Genomic DNA, 18,798 nt, shown 5'->3' with positions numbered 1-18,798 from the left:
ATGTTTGTATCAAGCCGCTTTGGGCTCTGCAGCTCGAACCTTTCTTTTGCTGCTGGAGGTGGGAGAGGTTGTTGGAATAATTTAAGAAGCTCTCCCTCTATATTTCTGTCGTAAATTGCTTACAAATCCATCAGAAAGGAAATGAAGTTGGTTTACCACACCATCTCATTCCTTGTGAATCGGTTCCCAGAGAGCTACTTCTGTTTCTGGAGGCTGATAAACCATCTTATTAATAATTCATTCTAGAATTTTGTCAGGAATAACACAAGCTTAGTTGTCTAAATTTCCAGAATCCCCTCTTTTCACTTTTTAGGCAAGTAAAAGAATACTCGCCCATCACCTCTCTCTGTTGTGTGCCCCGTCTCACGTTCATGACCAGCAGTGGATCCTCAACTGTACGAGCAAGTTTTTTGGATTCAGTACATGAATGATCTGGGATACCGACTTGAATTCAAGAAAAGAAGGGACCAACTTCCTTTACAACCTTTAGTCTTGGGCTTCCACTCTCCTAGCGAGCCTTCTTCTGCCCTTTCTAAACTCTTCATCAGCAAAGGTTAGAGTAAAATGGAGTAAGTCACTCTGCCCTCTTTTGTTAGCCTGTAGCAATGCACTATCTTCCATCATGTTCTTCTTGCTTTGAAAGAGTTAACCTCTTTCTGCTAGTTCAGACTTTTTTACAAGCTTTAGCTCATATTACTTTTTGTATTTGTCCCTGATTATCTCACTAGAGATTTTTTTCATTAAAAAGTCATCATCAAAATTAGCAGAGACACCAGGATATCAAAAGACTGAAATTTACAAAATTTCAAAGTTTCTTGATAGCTAGTATTCCATGTTTTATTCCACAATAATCATATGAATTAAGTGGTACAGTTGGCCAGATTTAAATAGAAATCTAAACATATGTGTATATAGAGAGATACACAGAGATAGATGATGTAGACATGCATGCACACACACATGCACGCAAATATTTATTTTGAGGGGATGTGGTAAAAATTGTTGGTTGAAATGGTGACAAAGACAGTTCTAGAACCTGAGTTTCCTGACTCCCAATCTATTGCTCTTTCAGTTGGTCTGATCAGATCCAAAAGTGAGCAGGTAATCTTCTTGCATGTGCTCTCTAGGATGGGCAATAAAACACTCACAGTCATTCTGTCTCCCTCACTTTGCCTGAAATTGCTTCCTATTACTCTGAAATCTCATTGAAGCCACACAGCTCAGCCAAGGCTCTCATCACTGATGCTGACAGCATGGCATCGAGCTAAGTACACTGCGAGTCAGAAGCCTTGGGTTCCAGTCCTGACACTGCCAAGGCTTGACTGTGTGACTCTGGAAAGATACTTAATCTGTTCTTAGAACAGAATCTAAACTCCTCACTATGGCTTTCAAGGCCTTACCTCTACCTCCCCGGGCTCATCTAGAGACTTTCCTCCCTTCCTTCTTACTCCACTCTTGAGCTTCTGGCCTCTGGCATTTCATAAAACTTGTTGGGTCCTTTTCATATATGCTGCCCCCACTATCTGACTCCCCTTAATGACATCTTCTTCTCCTTAGCTCAGCATAAAAGACACTTCTTCAGAGAAGCTTCCTCTGAGCACATTGTGTAAAGTAGACCCCCATTATTTTCTATCACTTTATAGCCCTTATCACAACATGTGATCCTCTCATTTATTGTCAGGCTTTCTCCTCACCCTGAAGCTCACGGACTCCGCCATCTTATTCAGCACTGAGTCACCAGCTCCTGGCACACTACCTAGAACACAATAGGCACTTTATAAAAACTGGATGGATGGATGAACTGGGCATATTTTTGCCACAGATACGCATGTCTACCTTTGCCAAATGACATCCATAGTAGTAGTGGCTGGCAGGGGGCTAAAGCAGCTAATGGAAATGGATTCCTTGCAAAGATCCTGGAAAGTAGTTCTCTGGGTTCATAAGCATAAACTTAAGAGGAACCAAGGTAAGCCATTTGGCACATGATTTTCTTAATACCCCTTGTATAATTTATAGTGCATTTTCTAGTTATTAAATTAGTACATATTCACTGAAAAAAATAGAGAAAAACTCAATGAAGAAAATAAATATGATCAGTACTCCAGCCACCTGGGGATAGGCACTATCAACATTTTAGAACACATCCTTCCAGTCTTTCTTCTAATCCCCTGTTATATGTGTTTACAAACATATGTACTATATACACCATTAGGATTAAATTGATCCGCTATTTTGTGACCTGTGCTTTTCACTTCCCAATGTATTATAAGCATTTCCCTCTTTGGTTAAATATTCTACATCATGATTTTTAAAGGCTTCTTTGCGTTATCATTTGGATGCAATCTGTATTACGAAACACTTATTTCATTTCAAATTTTTGTCATTATACCTAAAACTTCAAAGAATATAGTTTTTCATAAATATTACATATTTCTAACTGCTTTCTTAAAATTCTAGGAGTGAAATTGCTGGATCACAGAGTATGAAGAATTATAAGGTTATTAGTGCATATTGCTAAACAGTATTAATAGATAAGAGCATAGCTTTCAGCAGAATCTGAGGCTCTCACCTCAGCCACCTCTTAGAGTGAAGAAGAAGGGCGTAGAAGAACTCCGAAGCATAGTTTTGGGGATCTCGATAAGTGCTCAAATTCAGTGGAGCCAGGAAATGCTGACATGTACTTCTTGGTCTCCAGCATTAGTGAGTTCTCAAATCCGGTCTCACCTGAGTACAACCTCCAGCATCCCGCTTCCCCTGTGACCTAAACAGGGCTCTTCATGCTGTTCTAGAAAGCAAATGGCCACAGACTTCCTCTCTTCCTCTGGCTAAACATAAACCTCTGGTGGCAAATTCGTACACAGGCTGTCTCAGGACATCCAAAGTCAGACTGCCATGAGAAGGGCTGGTTATCTCTTTCATTCCAGGTAATCAGTCTTGATTAGTTATTTTTTAATGGGAAAATAGGACTTCACTAAATAATCAGATGTAACTACTCCATCTAGATAAGAAATAAAGAAGGATGCAGAGGAATGTCCAGCACTGAGATATCCCACTGCAGAGGAAAAGAGCTGCTTGTGGAAATAAGGCCATCAGAGTTACCAATATGGTCACACTTTTCTTTTTAATTTGTTCAGAAAAGGGGGGTTTTACCTGGAAAGTTGTGGTATTTAGTTGTTTGTTTTTTAAGTTCAAAAAATCCTTACAAGCTTACAGCTCCTAAATCCTAGATCTGCAGTGATTCCGCCTGCGCATCCCCCCTTCTTTTGAATAAACATTGTACAATCTGCTGGATTTCTCTATGACTTTTTTTCATATTTGTGAATCTGTTTGGAAAGAAAAGAAAAAAGAAAGGGGAAAAGAGCCTTCTGTTTTTCATAACGTCTAATCTTTCTCCCCATTGGCATTCACCAGATGTTGCTCTGGATCGGAAGATAAATATTAAAACCTCAGCAAGAACAAAGCGGGCTGTTTACTGGGTAAATTTTTCAGATGTTCTCTTGAACACTTGAAAAGACAGGAGATGCTTTGATATGCAGGCTGGCTGGAGTTCACAATGGAACGTCCCTCCAACAAGAGCGGGGGGGCCCCTGGGGCCACGTTCACCCAGCCTGCAGTTCCTGATGCCTCCATCCGTCCATCAGCCGTACGTCCATGGGGAAGGGCAGGGAGGGAGAGGATGGGGTTACCTGAGGAAGAGGCCTGAGAACCATGGAGAGACTGACTCTGTCCAATGACCTGGTGCAAAGAGGCATCGGGAACTTTCTTCACAAATGTAGAAGTAAGGCCATGATCGGAGCAGTCTCTCTGTCCCCATGGTGACCGTCAAATCACACTGCACATAGGTGGGGCTGGAGGCTTCACAGCTCTCCTCCTCGTGCTTCAGGCCACACAGGAAAGCCAAGGACACTGCAGGAAATGGGCACCATTAGGTTAGGTAACAACCACAGGAAGAACTGAAGCCCTCACCTTGTTACATGGGTGAAGTTCATGTGTTACCCTTGATCAACAGGGAAATGAAGTTATCAGTTCACTTTTTTTAAATGTATTATGTATACACAATACACACAGAAGAATATAAGTAACATTTTTGTAAAATGTAAATCGTCATCATGACAGACTCATGTGAATCTACCAGCCAACACAAGATGTAAAAAGAGTTGTGATCATCTCCAATCTGTGTGCCCCTTGCCAAGTCCACCCCCTTCCTCCTCATCCTCAGAACAGCCACTTGCATTTTTTAAATAGTTTTCTCACACGGGTTTGTAGTCCTAAACAAGAAATTGTTGAGTTTGGCTTGTTTTTGAACTTTATAAAATAGAATACATGACATAATATTCTTGGACCTGCTTTTGTCACTCAATATTATCCATATTATTGCATGTAACTGCTGCTCATACGTTTCCACCGCTGTTCAATATTGTGTTATGTGAAGGTACTACAATATATTTATCTATTCTCTTGCCAATGGCCTTTTCGATATTTCCCAGTTTTTGCTACTATAAACATGCACAAAATTTTCTCTAGGGTATATGCCTTAAAGAAAATTGCCATTTCATAGGGTAGGTACCAGTTCAACTTTACAAGATGGTGCCATATTGTTTTCAAAGTGGTTGTGTCATTTTACATTCCTCCCAGCTATATATATGCGTTCCCATTACTTCACATAATTGTCAGCACTTGGGATTATCAGAGTCTTAATTTTGGCCAGTCCGGTGCATATATAATGGCACGTCATTGTGGGCTTAATGTGCATTTTCATCATTACTTTTTAGGTCAAACAACATTTTATATGTTTAGTAATAACTCACATTTCCTTTTCTGTGAAATTCCTATTTCTGTCATTTGCCCCTTTTTCAATTGGAATGTCCATCTTTTTCTTATTGATTTGTGCTCTTTATATATGCTGGGTACTTATCCTATAGAGATTATATAGTTACTTATACTTTCTCCAAGTTCGTGGCTAGACTTTTTATTCTCTTTATGGGGTCTCTTAATTAACAGAAGTTCTTGGTTTTCATATAATTTTAACTGCTAACATTTTACAAAGAATAAATGTAATTATTTGAAGCCCTTTGACCGTTAGGCCATATCTTTCTGGGTCATGACGCACAATGTAAAAAGCATCAACAAGGCAATTTGGCAATAACCTTTAACAGGAAGATAAACAAATCTCTATGTGAGATGGTTTTGTAGAAGCTCTGTCTGAAAACCTTAACAAAGCAAAGAAGAAAAAACCTCTCTAGCCTTCTACCTCTGCAGCTAGCCTTCCATGCAGGTAATGCAGGTACGCAATAAATGTCATCAAAGACTGTGGGCTTGAAACGAAGCTGCCCTGCCTGCACCACAGCTCTGCATGCAGCAAGGGGCCAATGAGATAAGTCCGTGTGAGAGGGTTTGCAGCTATTCAATCACACACAAGTATTATCATTGTTGCTGGTACATCCCGAAGCACCTGACACATAGGATGGTCCCTGTGAATGTGTTCCAAAGGAATTATAGCAATTAAAGTGGCTGTCAGTAGGACTCTCATATGGATAGACAAAATATGAGAACTTTCCAGTTTGTAAGGCCTATGGCAAATAAAAACAGGCTCAACACCGATAAAATAATAAATGCATGACAGGTGATGAGGTGGATGCAAATTGACAAGGTGGATTACAAAAAGTACCCAGGGCTGGGGATACAATCCATGGATTTTAATCAAAGTTCTGCCACTAAATAGCTGTGTGACCTTCATGTTCATGCCTCACGGAAAATTTAAAGTTTCCGTGAAGAAGTCATGCGGTATAATTTAAGGTATAAATGCAAGAAATCCAAAGATCAAAGACCTTGTTGATTTTACAATGCATTTGTTTCACCTAACAAGATGTTTTATCAGCCCATCATATGAAAAAGCACAACTCTTCTTTTGTTAGAAGTACAATTTGGGGGGAAAGGTCAAGATAGATGACACCAAAAGCAGCACAAGCACTATTTTTAGAGCTCCACCTTTAAGGGCCCTGCCCCACTGATGAAAAGAAAACACATTACACTGTGGCATTGGGACAAGCAAAACAATAATTAGGGAAATTTGAGTTGCAAGTCATCCTCCACAACCCGGAAAGTGAAACACTGCTTTCTATAGTGTCTAAAGTCAAACCAAGGAATAAAACTCAAAGCAAGCATCTGAATTCAAAGTGACCTTGGTCAATTAGAGAAGTTAACAGAAATAAATAAAAGACCGAATGAAAATAGTAAGGCAGTAAACCACAGAAAAAAAAAAAAGAAATCATATAAATATGAGGAAAGCCCAGCTGTGCACAGCCGCGTTAGAAAGAAAGAAAAACACAGAGAACACCTTGGAATAATAATAGGTAACCGAAAGATTGTAAACCAGCAAGACAGCAGTGTAATTTTAAAAACAAATACTAGACCAGATTATATGTAGGCATTTTAAGATGTTACCCAATATGGCCAGAAGTTGCTTACATAGAGGAGCTACCTACTTTTGGGCTTCAAATTAGGAAAGAATGTTGGAATTCAGAGAGGGCTCAGAAGAGAAATACCAAAATTACTTGTTGGAAAGTTGCTGATTCAGGAGGTCCCAAGAATTTGCATTTCTAACAAACTCCCAGGTGCTGCTGCTGTGGCTGCTCCAGCAACAATCATAATAATATTATATTTTCAATAATAATCTGATTCTCAATAATAATCTCATTGAGAACCACTGCATTAGAAGGACTGAAATTATTTAGCTTCTGAAGGGCCACCAGCTGATTAAAGTTGGAAGAAGTAGAGGAGTAGGGGAGCGTTTTAGTTAGGTAAAAACATGGATTTCTCTGAGAACGGCACTGTGAAACATTTGTAAGTGCTGCTGTTGTGAAATTGCCCTCTAAAAAATCTTTTAAAATATAACAGATTCTTACCTAAGCTGGTTATATGTAATGCTATCTGAAAGTAGGGGAATTATTAGTAGTTTCTAATAATTTCTGAGACGCATTCCCTTTGACCATTTGATGTCCATTATGGACCTACCGCTCAGGGAAAAAAAAAAAAAACACAATCATATACTCAAAGTGTTTTATTCAGTTTTAGTGAGTTGATAGAATCCTCAAATCCCATCCTGGATCTCAAGTAAGAAACCAATGGAGGTGGCTTTCATTAGTTCCTCTCCATATTTAGACACTGTAATTAAAAGTTTTTAAAAAGACTTTTTTTAATGAAAGGAAAATAAGTCAAATTATCCATTTCCCTAAATGAGCAGCCCTTCCACAATCAATGAGTGTTTGGTGACACCTAGTGGCAATAATAGCTTCGAACTCATGTTTACCTCTTAAAAATCAAGGAATTTTGAAGAGTCCTTTTCTAAACCTAATTAAATCTTTTAAAATATAATAATTTCTATTATTCCTCTCCTAGGAGTTATAAAACTTCCAATATCACAATTTACCTGACCCTGAAACCTCACTGACTTTTATTTTGTGCTTCTAGTTGAAATTAAATCTCTTGAAAAAATACCAAGGGGCTTTAAAAAGTTGCTACACCCTGTGGCGTAGCAGTTAAGTTCACACACTTGGCTTTGGCGGCTCGGGGTCCCTGGGCTCCGATCCCAGGCGCAGACTTACACACCATTTATCAAGCCATGCTGTGGCAGGCCTCCCACCTAAAATAGAGGAAGATGGGCACGGATGTTAACCAAGGGCCAACCTTCCTCAACAAAAAGGGGAGGATTAGCAATGGATGTTAGCTCAGGGCTAGCTAATGTCCCTCACACACACCAAAAAAAAGTTGACTAATTTAAACCATGTATATGTGAAAGCCTAAAAAAAAAAACTTTAGCAGTATTAGTCAAATACCAGAACCAGAAACGTGGAGTCTGGGTTTTCCATTTCCACCGTTTCCCAATTCCCTCATTTATTCCTCCATCAAGCATTGATTTTGCACACACCCTGTGCTGGCACTCTTCTATGCAGAGAACAAAACAGACAACTTAAACTTAAATCTTCTACCATATCTTAAGTTTCCTATTGTGGACTCTTAAGTGGAATAGATCTTCCATAACGTTCTGCTTATATACGTGATGATAATAGGAAACTCAATTTCTAGTAATTTAAACAAGGATTGTTTCTCCTCCCCCTCCTCCTCCTTCATATCTGAGACAATCCGTCATGGAATTTTTGTCCAAGCTCGGATGAAGTGATGCTTTTATCACTTTGTAAATCCTTCACCCACATTCAAGTTGCAGACACATAAATTAGGAATATAACTTAAAGCACTGTACAGAAAGCATGCATGCAAATGGTTTTTAAGTGTACAGGTACAAGATCTATGGTTATGCAAACAAGATAATCACCTGCCTAAGTTGTTCCTGGAATAGTAATGGCAATTTCTTCCCTCTGACTTTTTTTCCTGAAGCTCAATGGGTAATTAACACGTGTTGTAAAGCCCCATCGTGGGACTGTCAAAGCTTTGCACCTTCCTTTCTAACAAAGACATGGCTTCCTGTACCACAATTTACATGATGGCTGTGAAGCTTAAAGCAATGAGAGATGTGGTGTTTCACTGAGCAAGGGCTCAGGTAAGTACCTGGACATTACAGAGTAAGAGGATAATGTTAATTTTGGTTCTTTTGCCTATAAGAATTCAGGAACTGAGTACGGGCTAGGCAAACGTACAAGAGATACCCAGCCTGGTGATCTAATTCCTTCACCAGGCCCTCCAGGAACCAGATGTTTTCAGCATCCTCACCTCAGAACAAGACCAAGAGATTGTTTTCCTCATGATGCCCAAGGCTGCCATTGAAACTTATTCAGAACTCAGAATTACTTTCTCCATCATCATATGACTGCAATCAAGAGCAGAGGTAATAAATTTTTTGTTGCCATTATATGACAAAAGTTATTATGAACCATTTTAATAGGCCGTCCCTGATTCTAACTACCATTTTAGATAGGGAGTAGAGAAATTATTTTCCCAGGAACACATAGAAAAATTAGGAGTCAGTACAGTATTAACTACAAAAATGGAGTTAACCAAAGAATATCATTTTCATATATGCTCTTTCAAAAAAAATGCAGCATTTTTACTGACCATCCAGGGGCATAACCAAGCAGCTGAAGGCAGACGCTGTAGCGTTAGCCAAGACCTGGCAGGGAGCACCACACACGGCAGCTGAGATGTTCTCTGGAGAAAATCCTGCTCCAAACACGTGCACGAGCCTTCCACCCAGGCAGCCTTTAAAACAAAAGTACAAGCTCATGTTCATAGAGGCAAATCTCTTTTCTCTACTTAACTCAAAATTCAAATCCGTGCTTCCTTGCTGACCATCTTTCTTTTTATGTCCTCCAGAACCCACACAACTGGCTTTAGGTCCCTGATATCCTGTTTCTTCTCACTCAGCTCTGGCCTCCAGAGTGTGGAGTTCTTGTTCTGTCAGATCCCAATCATTCAATGACCTCTAAAAAATGTAATAATTTTTATATAGAAGAGTAATGCTTATTTACAGTCTTAAATTTTTTTGTATAAAAGAGTATGAAAAGAAAGTAAAAGTTCCCCTAACCACCTATCTCATTCCCTAGAGGTAGCCATGTATAGAGTTTCTTTTGAATCCTTCCAGAATTTTCTAAGTATATATTTTTTATAGAGAGAGATCTTCGTATACATATTTTACTACAATGTGTTTTTTTAGTTAAAGGTATAGCATAGACATTTTTCCAAGTCTATATATGTAGACCTGGCTCATCATTTTAATAGCTACTTAGAATTCCTTGATATGATTATGCCATAACTTATTTAGCAATTTCCCTATTCATTGATACTTCCATTATTTCTCCCCCTTTGCTATAATTATTGGTGCTGCAATGAACTGCAATGAACTGAATTTTATATGAGAAAAATTGTTGCAAATTCTTAGAGGTGAAGTTGCCAGGTGAAATAAAGGTAAATTTTTAGTTTTGAAGGATATTGCCAAATCTCTCTCCGAAATAATGTTGTACCTGTTTACACTGCTTGCAGCACAGTATGAGAGTGCCCGTGTCTGATGGGTACAAGCACGACGATTCTTAATAGACATGTTTTGCTCCAATCTGAGAACCAATAAAGGTAAATGTTACCTGGACTCTCAGGCATAGGGAAACCGCTAGTCCACACTGAGATACAGAGTTCCAGTTTCCACCACCTTCATGTCGAGACCAGGTGGCACTTACACAGCCACCTGACAAACTCAGGAATAACCCTTTCTGCCCGGGTGCATTTCATACCTCTGCTCTCTCACCATCAAAATCATGGGATCTTAGAGAGTAGAATGGAGAACTAGGGAGCATCCAGCCCAAATCCCTTAACCAGATAAGGAAGCTGAGACTTAGAAAAGTTACTCAGCTAAGCTACTGATGTACTCAGGACCAAACTCCTCATCCCCACAGCTGAGACCGGATAAATTCATCCTAAGAAATGGCTTGGTTAGTGCTTCATCCAGCTAAGATTCTACTCCCATAATTTCTTCCATACTTCCTGAATCACAATCAAATTTGAGCTATCTCAAGTACAGCGAGGCTCTAAGTGAACAGAAACCAAAACCATCATTGGAAGAAAAGGCAAGGCAAATTTCAGTACAAGTAAAAGGAGAAAAATGCAATCATATTACGCAATTGACCTATAATTGGTGGAGTATGAATTCATCTGTGAAATATTACAAAATTATAAAAATTAATCATATTTAATAAGTTTAAAATAATTCATATTGGCATATAGGTCTAAAAATAGGTGAAGACATTTATGTTCTACTAAAATGATCAAATTATGAGCTCTTACAAGTGGTATTAATTTAAAACAAATTAAATTGGGTTAAGGCATCAAATTAAAATACAATCGCACACTTAGAGAATATGCACAATTCCCTTGATAAAAAAAACAAAGCCTCATTCACGGAGCATTACAAAGACAAGTTTTAGGAGGAAACTGGACTGTAAGAGGCCAGTCAGGCTCCTCTCTCCTCTATCAGTCAGATTGATGTGCTCCTCTACCTCCTAGAGGAGTGAGAGGAACTATCAATCCACTTACATAAAGAAAGTGCTCTATCTCTTTTGCTCTACTTACCAAAGTTCTCAGTCACTGCCGTAATAGTAACTCTGGATGTGAACACCAGCTCAGACGAGGCCCACCCTCTCTTGCGGTCGTAACCTCTGACTTGGTACTCCCCAGCAGGAAGGGAGGGGACCACACACTGGAGAACCGTACGGTTGCCAGAGACACCCCTACAGGGTGACATCCCGATTAAAATGTCAACATTCACAGCTCCTGAGATCTGGGCCACTGTAAAGGTTAAGAAGTCATCCATCTGAGAAATAGAGAGCAATTCTGGGGTGAAGGCATGGCTGTAACCAATGACTCCCATCTGGTATGAAAGTCCATCCACCTCTATGTTCAGGGCCACAGTGCCGTTCCCTGCGGGAACAATGCACCGGATGAGCTGAGAGCTGATGTTCACCAACAGGCAGGCCGGCTCGCCAACGTAGACTACCGTGGTGTTCCTTCCTCTCAGGGCTGTGCCTTCCATGGTCAAGAGGCTCCCACCATGTATGCTGAAATTCTTGGGGAAATAACGAAACACTTGAGGCAAAATGTTGAAGTGTCTGGAAACGTTACCAGAACAAGCATATCCATTTCTTGTATGAAAAACTGATAGGTAGTGAGGTCCTGGGGTCAAGTCACTTATCCAGCATGCCACGTGGCTTGCATTAAAGAAAGTTACATTGCAAAGAAGATGATCATCCACAAACACCACTGGCTCATCAGTGGTGGTGCCTAACCTCTGACCCCTAATCAGCACTGTGGTCAGAGACCCACTGATGTTAGTGGCCAAGGAGTCCACAATGGGAGTTGTCTCTTCCCTCAAGAAAAGAGCACAATCCCCCTGACACTTGCTGGGGAGCCCATTGACCAGGACTGTGACGTTCAGGGTGAAGGAAGCGCCAGGCAAGGAATCACCCACCAGGTGAATCTGGCAGAGGACTGTCTGGTCCCCCAAGCTCAAAATCACACAAGTAAAAGGACCCGAAAGGTCCACCTGAACTGACCTCCTCCTAGAGTTGAGAGCCAACCCCCTCACTGTGAGCACTGTCCCACCACAAGCAGACCCGTGTGCTGGGAAGATGGCCGTTATCCGAGGTGTCACCACAAATTGCTGGGGCACCGCAGACATGTTAGCAAACCCCATCTGCTTGTGACGTACTTGGAGAGGATAAATGCCCGCCTCCAAACTGTGAAGGGGAAAGGAGCACCCAGACAGGCTTGTGTTGCTCCCAAAAGACTGTGTCTCCAGATCACAGGTCAAGCCCCCCAGAAAGATCACTGAGTTGGAGAGGTTACTTCCTTCCACGTAGAGCCTCAGGCTGCTGTTCGTGATTTCCTCTCTCATGGAAGTGACCACTGGTGTTGCCTCTGCTTCATATGTGAAGGTAAAGCCCTTCCCCACCAGGCTTGGAGGAGGTCCTCGGGTGACAGACATGTTGCCAGCCCAGACCTCCACGGGGGCTGGGACAGTGAGAACGTCCACATCAGGCAGCAGGGGCACGGGCGAGGTCTCACACCAGACGTTCCTCTCCGTTGAGTTCACGACGTCACAGGACCGATTGCCCACAAGCACCCAAACCAAAGCGGGGTCCCTGCCGAACCCTATTCCTGAGATGCTGAGGATGGTTCCACCTAAAGCATGAATATTGAAAACAAAACGTAACAGGTGATATTCAGAACTGGGAACTCACAGCACCTGTGTAAGGCCCTATGCAATTAAGTGGAAGGCGAGGTATGTGTAGGTGAAACCTCAGTTATTTCACCTTGCCCTGTCGATGTTAAAGTTGTGATTACTTTGGCAGGAGTCAGATGGGCTGAAATTCACATAACTGTAAGACAACATAAACTGTTGTATAGGAAGGATGTTTATAATATTTATGACAAAATTTTCTAGTATATTTATAGATCCTAGAAGCCACCACTTCTATCAACTTATACACTAAAAAAAACAAATTTCTTGAAGTGTTCTTGTCATCTGCTATATTATTTGACATTAGTCTATATTATTCTATATATTATTATATAGAGAAAGTTCATGTATATTATATGTATACAATACATACATTAATGAAAAATCAAATTCCTTAGTCTTGTCATCTGCCATGTTATTCTATATGTTATTATGTACAGTATATGTATATTGTTCTATATATATTTAACTTACACAATAAAGAAAAATAAAATTTGTTGACGTCTTCTACTTACCCTCTATTATTCTACATAATATTCCAATATTCCCTATATTGTGTAGTCATATGTGTGTGTATATGTGTATATATATGTGAGGTATCAAGAGCCACTGAAACATTGAAACATGCTTGTGATTTTGCTGCTATGCTCGCAGACTTTGTCTCATTGTCTAGTTGAGGGACAATCAAACACCATCTTCAGGACAAGGATTGGAGCAACGTACCCTATATCATTACCAAGTCTGTAGTATAGCCAAGCAGCCTTAAAAAGGATTTTACTATACTCAAAAAGGGTAATGTGCTATTTCACACACTATCACAGTGATTAGTCACATGCAAATATACAGCTTTCCATTTTTTTCTGAAAATGAATAGCTTTCTAGATTTCTCTATTTGTCTTGTCCTTACATCTCCCATATTGGCATTTGTGTTTCTGACTTCTTCTGGTCCTTCATCTGTATCCCTGGAGGAAGGTGAAGACACCCAAGATTCATTCCTCCTTCCCTTGCACACGCAGTATCTGAAAGGCTACAGCAGGAAGCTCTTCCCTTGTGTTTCTAATACCCACTCGAGATGTGCCACCTATTAGATGTTTCAGCCTCTTTCCATTAGAAAAAGAAAACAGGCACAGCTCCTTTTCATAAAAATTCTTTAATTTCCTGAGCTTACTGGGCTAAGGAATCACTGAGTTTTCACACCATTCAAAGTACGCCACTCAGTTTCCGGAGCATGAGGAAAGTTCCTCTCCCTGCTGCCCTGTCTCTGGTCTCACCAGTTAATTAACTCGAGAACAAAGTCTGAATATCCAGGGAGTAGACTTACTGGATAAATGATACCAGGCATGTCAGAGCCACTCACCCAGAAGGGACCCACAGCAAGGCTCAACGCCGAAAACTTCTGTGATGTAGTGGATGTGAAGATCAACCCTATAGAACATGGGGAGATGGTTATGAAATAACTGAGAGAGTTAGAAAAAAAGAAAAGAAGGAGTAAGACAGAAGAGATGTATGTATTTGAGGGAGAAGAAGAGAGAGAGGGAGCAGTGATGGGGAGCATGTGTGAATGACACTGCCTAACAGAGAAGAAGGAAATGGTGAGGGAAGATGTTGTATGGGACATTTTCCTGGGCCAGTATCATGTGGTAGCATCAGTCCCACATAGTTTAGATAACTTTCTGGAATGAGGAGAGGGAACTTCTGGAGAAATATTGAGCAGAAGGGCTTCAGGGCAAAGAAGATATAAACATGGCTTGTGCAATAATTGTAAGCCATTTATTCAAACCCCCGGACACAATCTTATTAAAGGTCTTATTTAATCACAGACTTTATTAAAGCACAGACTCCCCCTCCTTCACATATAGATGCCCACCCCACCCCCACCCCAAGCAAGAACCATGACATCTTAATTCCAGAAAGTTCTCCATTCCCCAACTAGTAAGCCAAAAATTTCCCCTGGATTGGTCTTGAGAGTGAACTGTCCTGTAGGGTGTCTAAGATTTGTTCAAATTTTATGATTCTCATGTGTTTATCCCCTAACTTCATAAGAAGAAAAAAAAAAAGACCTAACTCAAAACTGGAATTCCTCAACTGAATTGCTAGACCATCAAACAGACCTAAAATTAATGGCAAGTGTCCACCTCACCCTTGTGAGCAAACGCTGACCCCATTGATGGAGACTGAGATTCTGTGGAGACCAGCTGGCAGCGAGGGCAACACCACCTCCAGACCCTGAGCCATCTGCACACGAACCAGAGCCAGGGTATCCCGAATGTGGACTTCCACATCCAAATCTGTGTAGTTCACCAGCAGCGCCATTCCAAGGAAAAGGGTCTCACCTCCTGTGTTAAAAAGAACCCCTTAGCCTCTGAGATGTGGGTTTGTAGCCTCAAACACCTACGTACTCAATTCTAAAACTGTCTTTTAGGATTAAATACATGGTCAGCCCTGTGCATAATACTCTAAGGGTTTTAATGCCAACCTGATTTTTTTAATGAAACTTCTCACAACTTTTTAAATAGAGCTACAGCCTATAACCTCGGGAGCACAAAGAGCAAAATTGTCAGGACAATTGTACTCAAGAGGCACTAACTTATCTCCACGCCAAGGCAAATCAAGAAGTAGTTTGGAGGTTGCTGGTCTTCATAACTAGCAAATAGTACTCCATGCAATTTTTTTTTTCTTTGCTGAGGAAGATTGGCCCTGAGCTAACATCTGTGCCTATCTTCCCTTGTTTTGTATGTGGGATGCTGCCACAGCATGGCTTGATGAGGGTGTGCATAGGTTCACACCCAGGATCTGAACCTGCGAACCCCGGGCCACTGAAGCAGAGCACGTGAACTTAACCACTATGCCACTGGGCTGGCCTCTGCATGTCCTATTTTTCAACTTCCCCTTTTCTACTGATAAAAGTCTAAAGCTATACTTCAGTGTGTGCTGAACCCCATAATAATGCTGTATATGAGTACAGTACTTCACAGTTTACAGAGGTCATTCGTATGTATTATCCCATTTGATACTCATACTATCCTGATGACATATATGGGACAGTTAGTAGGACTAGCATTTAGCTTTTGAGGAAACTAAGGTTCAGCAGCCAAGGTCTCGTAGCTAATTGATGGAAATGTCAAGTCCTAAGCCCAGTCTTCTCTTATATTTCAATACCTTTTTAGTTTAATTAGCAACTCTACTAAAATGCCATGTATACAATGGATACTTTAATTCAATTCCTTTTACCTCAAATATTTATCGAATCCCAAGAGGAAAATGCCACAAGGGTACAAATATAAGCTAAACACAGACCCTGCGCTCAAAGAGATCTCAAAGGTAGTAAAACCAGTGACGAAATAGCTTCAGTATAAGACCTCCCATAAGAGAGGTGAAAATTAAGCATGGGGGTTATCAAATCAGAGCAACATTCTGAATATCAAGAAAGGCCTTACGGGCAAGATGGTGATTGAAATTCAATTTGAAAGATAAATCCCAAAAGGAAGTGATAGAAAATAGGGGATTTACAATTCAATTCTCAAAACTTCACAGTTTTACCCAAAGTCTGTTGTAGCACTTTCTCACTTAATCATCCAGTGGCTTGGAGAGAAGAAAAGAGAATTGGGTGACTTTCTGGAAGACCAGACACATGTACATACAGTTAGGGACTCTATGGGAATAGGCTAAATTGAAGGTGGTTCTATGGCTAAAGACCAAAAAAGGCAATCCTGAGGGGTCCCTAGTTAACTCAGTGGACAGTGGAGACTTCTAAAGGTTTCTAAGCAAGGAAAGGAGATGATTGAAGCCTTCTTCCAGTCTATAAGATCAATTGGAGAGATGGAGGAAGGGAAATCCAGTCTGCAGACAACTAGAGTCTTAAGGAGAGCCAGATATCAAGCATGCAATGGCAGGAGTGGAAATAAACATCCTTACCTTTCCTGTGTCTTGATGTGCCATAAAGCATCTCTAAAGCTCCTTTAGCCTCTAATGTTTGAGACCTACTACAGAGCTGGCATCTATAGAACACTACAACCAATTAGATGGGGAGAAGAGGTTACTCGAAAGAGAAAACTCAAAGAAGAGGGATTGTGCCATCTTGAGAAAACTAGATCTACACTCAAATCCTTGCTCTACCATTTAACTACCTGTGTGACTTTGGGTGACTCACTTTGGGATCTCAAACCCTCAGAGTTTTCATCAGTAAGATGGTAACAAAGCCCACCCATGTGGTTTGTTGTAGGGATTAAGTTAGATATCCTATGACAGCTTCTGGTATAGTACACCATTCAAAAGCCCTCAGTTAACTTCATTTTCTTCCTTGTTCCACATTCTCTTTACTTCTTCATGTCTTCCCAACCTCATTTCTACTGTGAAGTCTGAAGTCACAGTGTAGTGACTTAGAAGGATTTCAGGGTTGAGCAAAGAAAAAGACATGACCTTGAGACATGACAGAGCACAAAAATGAGCTTTGTACGGGTGGTGCTTGACAGGTTCACAAAGGTGCAGAAATCTCACAGCGTGAGAACATCCAGTAGCAACAAGAGGAGACCAGCACTCAGAAGTGGAGGAAGGTTAGGGACCTCCTGGGGGAGAAGGGAGGAGGGGTCATGTGACTTGATGATGTCCCTCAGCAGCCCAGTGGGTAGAATCTGGGTCACAGAGCTTTGAAGGGCATCAGTGGCTTAGTCTTCTACAGCCCCCAGGTTTATTTTATCTATGGCCAGCAGATGTTGGGTGCAGTTTTACAGGATCTGTAAAGAAGGCAGACTCTAAAGGGTTAAAAATCTGCTTATCTGGCTATGTTTAAAACAATTGGGTGTGTAACTATTTGAATTTGGCATTGGTGGGCTTTTGGGTTAATGGATCCCAGCCTGCTGTGAAGAAGTAAACACAGGGCCGGTATACAGAGGCCATCTCTGGCTCATTTACGTAACACTCAGTATCTGGCAGAATTATGACATTCACTTCAACAAAGCATTTATTGAGTGCTTACTCCATGTTAATCCCTGGGCTAGGTACTTTTACCCACTTTACCTCCAACTTTTACAATAGGCTTGAAAGAATTATTCCCTCCTAACAATTGGAGAAACTAAGGATAAAGGAAGTTAAATATCTTGCTGGGATTCATTCAGACTGACTGCAAACAACACACTGATGGTCCCGCATATCAAGTTCTTCCCTTCCTTCCCCTCCCCTCCTCCTCTATTCTTTGATTTCATCTTGGCTTCATTGTCATCATCAACATCATCATCTCCTGGATGGAGATGTATAGCACTCCCAATTTCAAAAGAGACTTTCCCAATAGGCTACGACTGTTTGTGGATTTTATAACGTATTCTTTATTCTGCCTGTAGAAAGATTTAAGTGTAAGTGTAAATTCTGCAAATAATGCATCATGTTGTGTATATCAATAACATGAACTCCTTGGGCTCTTGGTCAATTGTCAAGCTAATCCTAGATGCCTTTAAGGCACTGATGCAATGTATTTATTCTTTTCATTATAGGGAGGAAATTTTATTAAAAGCCAAAATCACTGAAATCTGAATAGAACACGGAGCTCCCTCCTCCTTTTTCTACTTCGTTGGGAAGAATCTATACCACTAAGGAATTTTACACACTTTGGTCGCCTGAGGCAGCAAATTCTTCTTCTGCACGATCTGAACTGAATAATATTGAGAAACTAAAGGACACTTCCTTTTATTTATGTACTCTTGAGCAATGGAAAATGAAAATAGTACCAGAAAAATTAAGTCCAGGCTTTTTCTTTGGGAAATTTGATGGTCTTTTATAATAAACCTTTAGATATGGCTGCCATAAACGCTCTGTTATCTGGCATTCAATTAACCAGAAAGGTGTGTTTCCAAATCTATACAGTATGGTACGTTTCCAAATCTATATAATATGACATGTTAATAAGTTGTTGTAATTCCATCCTGTCATATCATCCGAATTATAAAAGGAAGATTAAATTGTTTCCTGTAGTTGGGTGCTAAAGGATTCATTCTTTTTATACATAGTATGCCTCAAGGAACAAGAATTCTTGGTTAATCAGAACACTCTATTCTCTAATCATATCA

The 18,798-nt window shown here is 40.5% G+C and overlaps 1 protein-coding gene across 1 annotated transcript in view; it reads right to left on the bottom strand.

The window, feature by feature from the left end:
* The window catches only part of PKHD1 (PKHD1 ciliary IPT domain containing fibrocystin/polyductin), a 415,790-nt gene that overhangs the window by 343,886 nt on the left and 53,106 nt on the right, over positions 1-18,798 (bottom strand). The window contains exons 29-33 of the mRNA XM_058554174.1: positions 14,880-15,075; positions 14,097-14,164; positions 11,074-12,681; positions 9,070-9,213; positions 3,687-3,906 (exon numbers count right to left, since the gene is read on the bottom strand). Coding sequence (XP_058410157.1) covers positions 3,687-3,906; positions 9,070-9,213; positions 11,074-12,681; positions 14,097-14,164; positions 14,880-15,075 — 2,236 coding nt within the window. The remainder of the gene's footprint in view (positions 1-3,686; positions 3,907-9,069; positions 9,214-11,073; positions 12,682-14,096; positions 14,165-14,879; positions 15,076-18,798) is intronic.

The sequence above is a fragment of the Diceros bicornis genome, chromosome 14, assembly GCF_020826845.1.
Source record: "Diceros bicornis minor isolate mBicDic1 chromosome 14, mDicBic1.mat.cur, whole genome shotgun sequence".
NCBI classification, from domain to species: domain Eukaryota; kingdom Metazoa; phylum Chordata; class Mammalia; order Perissodactyla; family Rhinocerotidae; genus Diceros; species Diceros bicornis.
The sequence above is the reverse complement of the archived record's forward strand: the minus strand, read 5'-3'. Positions and strand labels throughout refer to the sequence as shown.